The 12253-nt window shown below is 51.8% G+C and overlaps 1 protein-coding gene across 4 annotated transcripts in view; it reads left to right on the top strand.

Annotated features, from left to right (window-relative positions):
* The window catches only part of PEMT (phosphatidylethanolamine N-methyltransferase), a 41201-nt gene that overhangs the window by 12567 nt on the left and 16381 nt on the right, over positions 1-12253 (top strand). For all 4 annotated transcript variants that reach the window (XM_061473381.1, XM_061473380.1, XM_061473382.1 and 1 more), the window contains one exon: positions 11093-11208. In XM_061473381.1, the coding sequence (XP_061329365.1) occupies positions 11093-11208 (116 nt within the window). The remainder of the gene's footprint in view (positions 1-11092; positions 11209-12253) is intronic.

The raw sequence follows: 12253 nt of genomic DNA, 5'->3' as shown, positions 1-12253 counted from the left end.
GCACTGAATGCAGGGCATGTGCATCCCAGCGTTCAGCTTTGAGGCTGCAAAAGTGGGAAGGAGCATCCCTGGGGTGCACATCACTGGGTATAGGGATGATTGATCGTTCCCTCAGCTTTTGGGTTTCGTTTCTTGCATTGAACAGATCCTGTGGGACAGATGGCTACACCCAGAGGGACCCCAGTGCTAACACTGAGGGGTTGAATGCTTGCGTTTAACCCTTCAGGCTGTCATTACTTGTTGTGCCCCTCGGTTTGAACATCTCATCCCCAAGCAGAGGGGAACAGGGAGCATTACATAAAGATCAAATTGTCCCTCTCTATTGTTGGCCACCAGGATGACAGCAGCATCACAAACCTGAGTGTCCTCAGCGCTGTGGGAACTGTTCCCAGGGAAGGCTTAACACGGAACGTGATATGTAGGAGCAGGTAGAGGACTGGAGGCCCTCCAGCTGGAATCGGTGCTCCACTGGTGCAACCAGTGCCTCTTTTCCACTGAGCTCTCACTATCCTGTGAAGGGGTATTGGATTTCTCTTGCATTTTGCGCTCTCTGAGGTGTATTCGTTTCTTTTCTCCCCCCCACTTTCCCTGTCTCCCTCCCATCACAGCCCCTGGGGGAGCGATGAGCGAGTACACGCTGTCCAGAGGATGGGTGTGTTGGGAGTCCTTATTAACAGTCTTATTCCAGAGAATTAAACCCTGATTTCACAAAAGGGCAGCCGGAGAGCCAGGGATCTGTTCAATGCAGCTGTGGGAGCAGCCAGTGCGAATGGCACAAGAAGTCCTGGTCTGTGACTACCAGTCCTGGCCATTGGGGTATTACAACCAAAAGAGTAATTATAGTGTTGCTTTCCTATTTAAACCAAAAATGACAAAGTAGTGCATGAGGCAACCAGCCACATCTCCTGCTCCGTGCTGCCACTTGAGCCTCCACTTGTTTTGGGATTTAGATAGAGCTTTAAAACGTTCCTAATCATCTCCCACTTCACCTTTCCACAGCCCCGCTGCCAAATGTGCCTCTGCGACACCCGTCATTGTTTCCCCTGAATTCATTGTCGTGTGTAATTGCGACCTGCTGCAGGACGCTGTCTTGCTCTATTCAAAAGAGAGATGCTAATGAAGAACATTGGGTACCGCGTTACAGGAGAGCAAGGCTCGACTCGCTGGGATGCGTACTTGGCGTCCTGTTATTGCCAGCCTGGGCAGAAATGGTGTTTCTGTCTCTCATCACTCACTGGCTAATGATTGTAATTTTTCCTTGCTGAGAAACTCTGGGTATAATGGACTTCATTAACGGATACATGAGATGCTACCAGCCCTGCATTAGGGGGAGAGAGGAGGAAAACAACCCCTGCATGGAGGCAATTGTGTTATTTGTTTGTAGCAATAGAAGTGATCCAGAATGAGCGTCGGGTTCGGTGGGGTGGCTAATGAGCTGGGCTGAGCTGGAATCCAAGCAGACCTATTAACGAGAGCAGACTGCGACGGTGATGCCTGGGTCTGAAACCCCTCGCATCAAACACAGGATCCCAGGCAGCGCTGTGATGGCTTGGCTGCTTCTTCATCTTCTTCCTTGATGTCCGGGTTGGACGAAGCCTTGGGTGCCATGGTTTAGTGTGAGGTGTCCCTGCCTATGGTAGCGGGGTTGGAACAAGATGATCTTAAGGTCCTTTCCGACCCTAACTATTCTATGACTCTATGTGTGGATGTGTGCTGATGTGTTTGCATCTCGCGGGGCTGCTGCTTGCTGATCGCCCCCAGCCTTTCTCCATCCCCTTCTATCCTGCCAGCTCCTTATTCATACATTGGAGCTTCTGATTTAGTCTTTGAGCCAGAAGAACCAAAGTATTTCCATTCCCACAGGTTACATCAGTGCCTAACTTGAAATACTGGGGCATCCAGCCCCAGTTTTCAGTCACAGGCAGTGGCACAACTGCAGGTCCAGCTGGTTGGGGGCACGGTGCCGTAGCTGGGTGCTCACACTGCTACCTGACCACGTATTGCAACTGAATATGGGTCATCCAGGAGAGCAGAAAAGCGCTTGAATTAGCTGACATCTCCGGTAGAGCTTTATACAGTCTCTCTGCAGTGAATCAGAGGCTGCAAGAAATGTCACAGTCATTAGGTGACCTCAATCTCCTTTTACCTGGAGCCAGTGAAGGCTTGTTTCAGTGCAGTACAAGGTTATTTCTTACATGGGATGTACTTGCTGAAGACTGTCTCTTTCTATTCCAGCTAGAATAACTGGGTTTTAATCAGGCTGACCTTATTTGCTAAGGCGATAGGAATTTGAGCGACTGGTTTGGAGCAACCATTGGAGAGCTTTGAAGAGCAGGGTAGATGCTTTGTGCTGAAGGTAAGGAGCTTCGTCCCCACATTTAAAACCAAACCCAAGGCGTTAAGTGTGCAACAAATTCAGAGGGGCTTGACCTCAGCACTGTGGATCCCTTGGGATCCTGGGCTTGATTTGGAAGGAACGCAATGGAGCAGAGGCGTGAAAATAGAAGGGAAGTCATAAAGAAGAGAGACACGTTTGTCTCGTAACGTGGCATTTGTACTGAGCACTTGCTGACAGTGAGGTGCAGCAAAGAGCTTGCCTTTCTAAATCGATGCCAGTTCAAACATCGTCAGTGCTATTGTTGGAAAGGCTTTGTTTGGAAATGGGTCTTTGGGGTGGACGGCCTGTTTCGGTGCAGCAGCTGTGTGTACAGCACTCCAGGCCCCTTCCCCTGCTTTGCTTTTTTTAGTGTTGTATGAGTAGGAGCAACAGGAAGGGGGAAAAAAAAGAAGCAAACACAGGACGTGAGGCGGGCAGAACATTCTCCATCACTCGAGAAACGCACACCTTTGCTTCTGGTAGGTTTGGGAAGGCGCCTGCTGTGGGCTGCCTGAGCTGGTCCTTGCTCAGAGAAAGTGCTCTGAGGCTTAGGAGAATGTATGGAAATAGGAGGTTTGTGGTTTTCGGGATGGGAGCTGTGTGCAATGGGAAGCTGAGTGTGGGCCAAGTCGTCTGCCCATGGAAGATGAACGTAAACCCAGGCAAAATGCTTGGCCATCCTGCGCGCGAGATGCTCATCTGGCAGCGTTTGCCTTCCCTCTGCAAAGCCCCACATACTTGTGTCAGGGCATCTTCTGCCTCTTTCATTTCATTTAATGCATAGATTAATAATGAAATGAAATGGGATAGGAAGCTGGGTGGATCCTGGCTGCTGCCTGTTCCCCCATGCAGCCCTTGGCCATCCCAGCCGCATCCCAGCCATGGAAAGGTCCTTCCCCATCCCATGCTGTGCTCTGGAGGAATCATTAGTTCCCAAATACTTTTTCCGTGGTTTTTTTTTGGCTGGAAGAGGTGGTTTGGGCCGTGCAGCCTGATTCCCTGTAGCTCGAGCACATCACCTTTCTTCCCCTTTGCTCTCAGGGCTCCCTATGCCCTCTCTCTGGGTTACTATTCTGGGTTACTTGTAATCACAGCCCTTCAGACATAAACCATGAGCTCCTTGCCTTGAGGAGAAGCTGTTCAGATTTTGTGTTGGAAATTGCTAGCAAATACAGCCCGGGTTCCGTGTCATCTTTGTTTTTATGGAAGAGGAGAGGATGTGGCTCATGGAACATCGCTGGACCCAGGCTGCCTTGGCCTCCGTTAAGCAGGGGCTTGTTTTCATCGCAAGCAGCTAATGAGATCCCACTTGGACAAATCACATAAGCACTATTAGAGAAATGAAATGTATTATCTAGGTGCTTATCATGAGTGGATTCAAGGTAAAGGCTTGTGTTGAGGTAATATCAAGGGATGGCTGTGAGGTAAAGTGTACCTAGTCCTTACGAAACCCTTATCTGTTTACCTGCTGGCTTATTCTGTTTCCCCAGCTCCAGGCTGTTAGCTGAGGTGACCTGTGCCATTTCAGTCCAATTACTTTCACTGGGGATGGACGCAGGGAGGTTTCTTCTTCAGGCTGAATTCAGACAGGGGGAAGGCAGGCCAGGGTTCTTTAACAGCCCTCTTTCCACTGTTAAAGACATAGAGTCGCTTTTCTCTTCACCCTGTGTCGAAGTGCTCAGAGTGGACCCTGTTGATCCCCTTGTCGGTGGCATTCATTGGGAAGAAGTCGCTAGAAGAGGATTCCAGCTTGTGTTTTGTTCTCTAACTCACTCTTCTAGGTGATGGGCGTAGCAGGCAGTGAGGGGTTGTCACTGCAGCTCCACAACCAGCCCCTTGGTTTTGGAGAGGAACCCTCCCTGCTTTCCACATGTAGATGGTTCTCTCCTTCAGCCCCTTGGATGTTCACGTGGTTTTGCAGCCCTTTGTGCTTTCCAAGCCTCTGGATCCATTGTGGATGCTGTAAACGTGTGTTTTTCCCCTCTGTGAACCCCTCTCCCACATGGATGTACATCCCCACTGTTCCAGCTGGCTGTTCCATGCCGCAGTTATCGTTGCGTGGCCAGTCCCCACACTGCCTTGTCTCTCCAAAACCCCACTGCTGTTTCTTTTGGCTGGAATAAACAACAAACCCCCCATCCAGAACCCATGAAAGGCAGTGGAAAAGTCTTCCTTGAGTCAAATGAGCACCTTCCTTTCCAAACCAAAAGCCCTTGGCAGGCACGGATGAGCTTAGCCGTCCTGCTCTGCTGTGGCTTGCTGACAGCTGTTATTGCCATCATACCAGTGGGGAAATAGGATAAACTGACTGGGGTAGCTTCTTGGAAAGCCCTTTGTGGTTGAGACAGCCCATCCCCATCTCTTGGGATGTGCATCAAGTCTCTGCCCATCAGATCAGGGTGCTTGGAGCCTTCAGGCTCTGATGGGAGTCCCTGCCCTGCTCTGGCTCCCATTGTCCCCATCAGCATCAATCCATCCCTGGGTGCATCTTTTCTTGTGGCATTAACGATAAGAAAGCCCTTTACAATCTATGTGGGCAGTCTCTGGCCTGCATTGCCTTACAGCTCACGTGAAACCATTAGGATGGTGCCTGTCTCTTCTAATATCACTTCAGTGTTTTAATTGCATGAACTGAAGGCTGCTGCTCCTATACTTAGTGGGGGAACTTGCAGGGCTTTAATCATTTGCTAAAAGCTTTCGGGCTCCATTACCATCTCTTGGCTCTCTGTAATTGAGTGCCTGCAAGTTGAGAAGCTTTCAGAGAAGTAACTCAGGTCTTTAGATTGGGTAATCCAGAGCTGCTACAGCTTTTCCCAGTGCAGGCAGGAAGCCATTAGACAAAGTGGAGCCTATTGGGGTGCTGGCAGGGGGGACAGAGAGCCATCTCCCAGCCATCCCTGGAGCTGGTGCCCATCAGCTGCACCCTCCAGATGGGTTCTGTGCCCAGAAGGTTGAGGGTGAGCAGCAAGGGACCCTGAGCAGCGCTGAGACAGGCAGGGATGGGTGGGATGAAGGCTTTGGAGAGGCTGGGTGTTAGCTCGGATGGGCAGAGGTGGGGACAATGCACCTGACCTGCCAAAGAAACAAGCACATGGGATTAAGGCTGCTGGATAATCAGCTGGCACTGATGGCGTGACGCAGCTGAGAACTGATGGTGCATAGCATATAAGAGATGATGGGTGAGGGATGCACAATGAACCGGCCTGGTAAAGGCTGGAAAGGGAAGACATCCATTGTCTGCCTCCTGTGGGGAGTCACGGTGGATGCACGTATACCAGTCAGCATCACCGCGCGTGCAGGTGAGTCACCACAGCCCATTGCACCGCTGCCTGTCTGCCAAGCCCTGCCCATGGGCTAAACCTTAAGGGTTTAGGGCAGCTTCCCAAGGCCATGCACCCCCCCGGGGCTCAGAAGCAGCACAGGGAAGGCAGTCGTGGTGATGGGCACTTGGTATCGCCACCGCTGCTGCTGCCGCACCAGGAACATGACTGCAGGGAGGTGATGGCTAATTGCTGCAGCGAGTCAAGGACTGTTTAAGCAGCTAATTAATTCCTCCTAATCAGCCCTTGATCTGTTGAAAACTGCATGGCATTATCTCCTCTGCTGCAACACCTTGATAATTCCTGTCTGAACGGCCTTCGCAGAGAACATATTTAAATAAACTCAATAGAGATTTCAGACAGATAGCAACTATAATTACCAGCTTGTACAAATTAAACCGTGGTTTGTTCTGTTCTTCTTCTCCTGCCTTCACTGCCCAGAGCTCCTGCTAATCATGTTCTTGCTGCCAATGGCACGCCAGTCCCCCGGGGTGATTGCTGCACATGCCTTCGGAAAGCTGTGCTGGTGCCCCGTGCTGGGATGGTGTTTGGGATGAGGCTGCACGTGGAAACATGCCAGCACTTGTGCCAGGGGCTCAGTGCTGGTAAGCTCCTGTGCACCCCTTGGGGTTGCTGTGCATGATGCTCCCTGGGACCGGCCCTGCAGTTTCCCTTCCATCTCTCCTGAGGTTTGCAATCTCTTAGCAAAGCAGGGGGGTTCTCACTTAGGAGCAGCACAAGCACTTGGATATTTCCCTTCAGTGGCCACAGGAGCCCAGGCTGGAGCTTTCAGCCTGCCCGGTGCTGTCGGTGCTTCCCTACCAGCACATAGGCTATAAACCATCTGCATTAAGTGCAAGGGAGCATCGTTGGGAAGGATAAGGTCAGGCCACCCTCATTTCCTCCCTGGTCTCATGGGACAGCCAGAAAGGCTGGTTCCTCTGGAATCCAGCAAAGGTCAGCCAGCCCCACTGCTCCCAGGCAGGCAGCGGAGTGCACTGACAATGCAGCCTGCTCTGCTGTGTTTAATGTGTTGGCTCTGCTCCCCTGCTTGCTCCTGGCAGCACCACAGGCAGTTTGGCAGCTCAGGTGTATCTCTTTCCTCGCCGTCCTTATGCTTTAATGAGGGATTCCAGGGAGTCAGAAAGGAAAATGGAACAGGTCAGTTTCTCTGGTCCCCATAAGTGTAGTAAGGGTAACGTCGGGTTTCCTGCCCTTTCATCGGGTTAGGAGCCAGCAGGGGCACATCTCCCCTGATGGGAGATGCTCACATGGAGCCACCAAAGCTCTGAGTAAGGGTTCTCCTGTCCCAGCACCCACAGGAGGATGTACCCGTGGCCAGGAGAGGCCAGACTGGAGCAGGAAGTTAAAAGGTTTACCCAGGTTGGTTTTGTCTGAAGGGTTTTACTGAGTTAGGGCTGAAGCATCCAGGGCTCATCCTATGCATGTGCATCCTCTTGGGATGTGCCCCATCCCGTATCCCACACTGGGATAGTTTTTCCTCTGGACTTTTAATGGAATTTCTGATTTTTGGGTCCCTCAGCAGGCTGCTTCCCAGACCCCATGTGATGGGGCAAACCCCTTCATGCTGGCATATACAGTGAGACAGGAATGGTGAAGGTAACACCTCCTATTCAGTCATCATTTCTTCAGCCCAGGATTGGGAACTGAACGTAAGTGGGCTGAGCATCTCCTCTGTGCTACTGCCTGGAGAGCTGGGAAGCAGCCATTCACCTCAACCCTCCCTCAGTTTCCCTTGGCTTGAAGGAAGCTGCTGATCCATCCCAGCCTCCCAGGCATGCCACAGGGATAAACAGCACCCGCATGGTCTTCAGCTACAATGGTGACGGGGCAACGTGAGGACGTGGACCAGCTGATGAGCATCGAGATGCAAAACATCCCTCAGACCCGAGCCTTGGGGCTATGTGGTTGCATTCCCCATCTCTGGGGTGAGTCAGATATAGAAGTGGAGTGATATGGAACAGCACAAAGTCTCTGTTTCAGAGCTGGGGTTGAGCAAATGAAAACGCAGCTTGTTCCAAAGGCAGCTTCCCTGGATGGCAGACAAAAAGAATCAATTTCCTTGAAGCAAACACTAAATATTAATGAGAGGCGATGGTCTGGCGTGCACACAGAGCTGTAAAGAACAATTCCCATTGATCAGCTGCAGAGACAGGTTTGTGGGGTGAAATTGCTTATTTGTGGCCCTTCTCGAGGGGCTTTGGGAAGGTTTTCCTGCCCCAAATAGAGCAAACTCAGAGCGCTTCCATTCTGCATCAGAGCAGGCACTGGGAACGCGTGCTGGTGCTTTCGTTGCTGCTTACACGTTTGCCTGAGCAGTTGGGGAGATGGATCCAGAAATCAGCCCTGGATTTATGTCAGGAAGGAGGCGATTCCTTGGGAATAGCAGGCCCCAGCAAGCACTGACCCAGCCTGCCAAAGGCAGAACATGGGGCCCAGGAGCACACCCTGGCTTTGCAGCCATATCCTCCCATTGATTTATTCCAGTAACGAGCACTGGGGGGGATGTTAAGAACACTGCTTGCAGCCCTCACCGAGTATCCTAAAGTGAAAGCAGAGGGCTGGGAGCTTTGGAAAAGGAGCCTTGATGTTTTTCTATTGCTCTGACCCTTGGGTAAGTGAGGGAAGTTTGTATTAACTCCGTTTCCAGACTTAGAGACCGGAAGGAAAGCAAGAATACTCCCTTCTCTCCATCAGCAGGACATGCAGCTGTGGTGGGGGGCTCTTTCTGCCTGATGCTGTGCTCACTCATGGGCAGCACGGTGCTGGCCTTGGCTGGGAGGCACACTGGGAATGGCCACAGCCTTTCCTGGGAGACTGCCAGTCTCAGCCCTGCATTTTGCATCCAGCATCATAGAACCATTCACAGCCTGGTTTGGGTTGGAAGGGACCTTAAAGCTCATCCAGCTCCAACCCCTGCCACAGGCGGGGACACCTTCCACTAGAGCAGCTTGCTCCAAGCCCCTGTGTCCAACCTGGCCTTGAACACTGCCAGGGATGGGGCAGCCACAGCTTCTCTGGGCACCCTGTGCCAGCGCCTCAGCACCCTCACACTTCCGAAGATCTCATCTCAATCTATCCTGCAGTCAATAACAACACATTCCATGAAACCATGAAGGCAGCTGCGGAGCTGTGGGGGGAACAAGAGCTAATATTAGCTAGAAATGACTGAAATTAGACCAGAGCCAGAACTAATTAGTTGTTGGAGGAACAGAACCAGACCCGGAACAAGTTAATTGCTATTGAAGTACCACCGGGGGGGCCTGGTGGGTGCCGCTGCTTCCAGCCCCACACAGGCTCCTGCTCTGCTTTGCTCGGGATGGCTCCCACATGGGCTCGGGAAGGAGCCTGGAGTCCCATCTGAAGGCTTTGGCAGTTAAATACAAGTCGGATCTCAGTCCCAGGCGGGGAGTTGGCAGCAGCAGGAGGCAGCATTAGCTGGGATGCGCTGGGAGTGATCCCGACGCGTCCCTTTGTCCCACCGCTGCCCAGATGTGCCTTTCTAAAGGCGAGGGTAATTATGAGGCTCTGATCCCGGCAGCATTCCCTTCTCTTTCGGCTTCAGCTCCGAGCTGCTTTGTGAAGCTCTCCACACAAGCCAGGAGCTGCCATTCACCCCCCAGGATCATATCCAAGGAATTAGGGACTCGGTAGGGATAACTGGCGCGCGGCTGCGGTTTTCTCTCTGTGCCTCAAGTCACCTGTATGGTCACTTCTCTTTTACTTCCCAAAGGTGGTAACTCACCTTTATATTTCCTTCCCCCCCCCCCACTCAGCACTCAAACAGCAGCTCCTGTTTTAGCAGCAGCGTGACGCACGGCGCTTTAAATTCAATTTAGAATACAAACTATTTATACCAGCCAGGAAAAGGCAGCGGAGCAGCTCTCCCTGTCATGAGTGGATTTGTAATTTCAGAGCAATCATTGCATAACTAATTGAATCAGCTCTCAGCATGTGAAATCAGTGCCCTGCTTATCGGAGGTTCGCATCGTTCTCCCCTCCTTGAAGCCAGCAGTTCCCCCTCCACCAGCAGCACTTTGTGCTTCTCCATCAGCCTAGGAAGGAAGCAGGACCTGCAAAACTGCCTTTCTCTGCTCCAGCAGAGCCAATAGATGAGCACATGCATTCAGAGCACATCAATAGCTGGGTTGCAAGTGCCTCCCCCAGTGCTGCCTGGTCTCCATGTGGTGGAGTGAAGTGCATTTAAAGCTAATGAAGTGCCTGCCGTGTCTGAGAAGCAAATTGGTGGTGAGATGTTCTGCTGACTCCCACATCCCTCTTCATTGCCCAAGTGCGCTCTGCTTGGCTTGAACTTAGGGCTGATGCAAACCCTAGGCTTGGTGCCTGAAATTGGAGCCTAAAAGAGGTCATAAATGAAGTGACAGCTTTCTGAGGGATGCAGGAGAGGTGGAAAAGAGGAGCTGTAAGGATTGCCATCAGCTTGGGAGTGAGGGTCCTGGATCTGATGACTTGGGTGGATCCAGCCCTATAGATTTTGGGAGCAGCTCCAACCACCTACATGCAGCAGCCTCCCAGAAGGAGAGCAAGGTGCTTTGGGCAGGGACCCATCAGCACAACCCAGAGCTCACAATTGCAGCCAAAGCATGCGTGAAGGATGCTAATGCCTCCCTGGAGATGCTGCCTGCACACATGTGAGTCCCGGGCTGTCACTGATGTGCTTTATGGGTTGTAATGAGACAGGCATGTGGGGATGTGTGGGGAGTGCAGATGGGTCCTTAACAGCTGCGATTGCTGAGTGCTAACAAAGGGCAGCTGGTTCAGTCTGAACAAATGGAAGCAGCTCTCAGGCAAAGCTGGTATATCTTGTCTGGAGAGAGCTTGCAAGCTTCTTTGGATGTGCATGGGTTGTTCCTGGCAGGTATGATCCCTAAGGCTGGATGGAGGAGATGACAGAGCCCAGAAGGTGAGAGCTGAGTGCTCCTGTCATCAATCCCCTACTTAGGGATCTGTTTTCCTTCCAGGAGAGCAATGCTAGGCTCTATGGCAGGGGCTTTGATGGCCTGTGGACAGTCTTAGCAGTACTCTTAGGCTTGTTGGATACGTGTTTTCCCAGCTCTGTGGTCCCCAAAACTGATGCGTAGTGTGGTTTGGGGATTATTCTATGAGCCTGTGCCTTAGTGCTGCTGGCTAGCCTGGTGTGCAAGGGCATATGCGATGCAAGCAGTGGCTGGCATGGGTAGGGGAAGGAGCTTTCATTGCCAGGCTTGGTTTAAGCTATGTCCCATCAGCGACCTATGCTTGCTTCCTGCACAAAAGCCCCATAGATGGTGTTTCCCACTCCATATGGGGTCAAGGCTTTGGGATGTGCCCGTGTCCTTCCATCCACCCTCTTTGTTTTCTGTTGTCTCTCCAGGTAGCCAGATGGGAGCACAACACACGAGCGCTCAGCCGAGTCTTTGGCTCTTCACACGCTGCCTGCTACTGCCTGGGTGCTGTTATCCTGCTGCTTAACTGTGTGCGGAGCCATTGGTAAGGAGCTAACCTTGCATGCAATGCAATGCCCCTCCAGGGCTTGGGAGGGATGAGGGATGTGGGATGTGGGATGTTTGCTCTGCAGTGCTGGGATGCAGCCCCAGTGCTACATGGTTGGATGCCTTCAGCCAGCAGCAGATCTATCCCAGGCTTTGTAACAAAAGAGGAGGGATGCTCTTGTGAGACCTCACCTGGAGCATTGTGTGCAGTTTTGGGGTTCTCAACATAAAAAGGACATGGAACTGGTGGAACAAGTCCAGAGGAGGCCACGAGGATGATCAGGGACTGGAGCACCTCCTGTATGGAGACAGACTGAGAGAGTTGGGGCTGTTCAGCCTGGAGAAGAGAAGGCTGCGTGGAGACCTCATAGCAGCCTGCCAGTGTCTGAAGGGGGGCTATAGGGATGCTGGGGAGGGACTCTTCATTAGGGACTGTAGTGACAGGACAAGGGGTAATGGGTTCAAACTGAAACAGGGGAAGTTTAGACTGGATATAAGGAGGAAATTCATTCCTGTGAGGGTGGTGAGGCACTGGAATGGGTTGCCCAGGGAAGCTGTGAATGCTCCATCCCTGGCAGTGTTCAAGGCCAGGTTGGATGAAGCCTTGGGTGCCATGGTTTAGTGTGAGGTGTCCCTGCCCATGGCAGGGGGTTGGAACTGGATGATCTTAAGGTCCTTTCCAACCCTAACTATTCTATGATTCTGTGGTGTGGCAGTGGCCAAACCCATCTGTGTCGACAGCTATTGAGTGCTGCAGTTTCCTTGCTTTGCTCTCTGGGGTGGTTTCTCCAGCCAAGGTGAGAGCAGGGCTGTTTGTACAGCATGGATCAGCCAGAGCAGCAGAAACTCTTCATTTTCTCCTAAACCAAATTAAACCTGTTTATAAGAAGCTGCAATTTCCTGTGTAGAAGAGCAGGATTATGTGTGCACTTAGCAAGCCCTGTCTCCAAACTCTTATCTGTGATCTCTTTAAATACTACCTAAGCAAGATACAGCAGGGGAATAGGTCCTTTGACATCCTGAGTGCAGCAGAGAGGTTTCAC

The sequence above is a fragment of the Pezoporus flaviventris genome, unplaced genomic scaffold (genome assembly GCF_033815535.1).
Source record: "Pezoporus flaviventris isolate CSIRO_AGI_PZ_B2104156 unplaced genomic scaffold, CSIRO_AGI_Pfla_v1 ptg000078l, whole genome shotgun sequence".
In the NCBI taxonomy this organism is placed as follows: domain Eukaryota; kingdom Metazoa; phylum Chordata; class Aves; order Psittaciformes; family Psittacidae; genus Pezoporus; species Pezoporus flaviventris.
The sequence above is the reverse complement of the archived record's forward strand: the minus strand, read 5'-3'. Positions and strand labels throughout refer to the sequence as shown.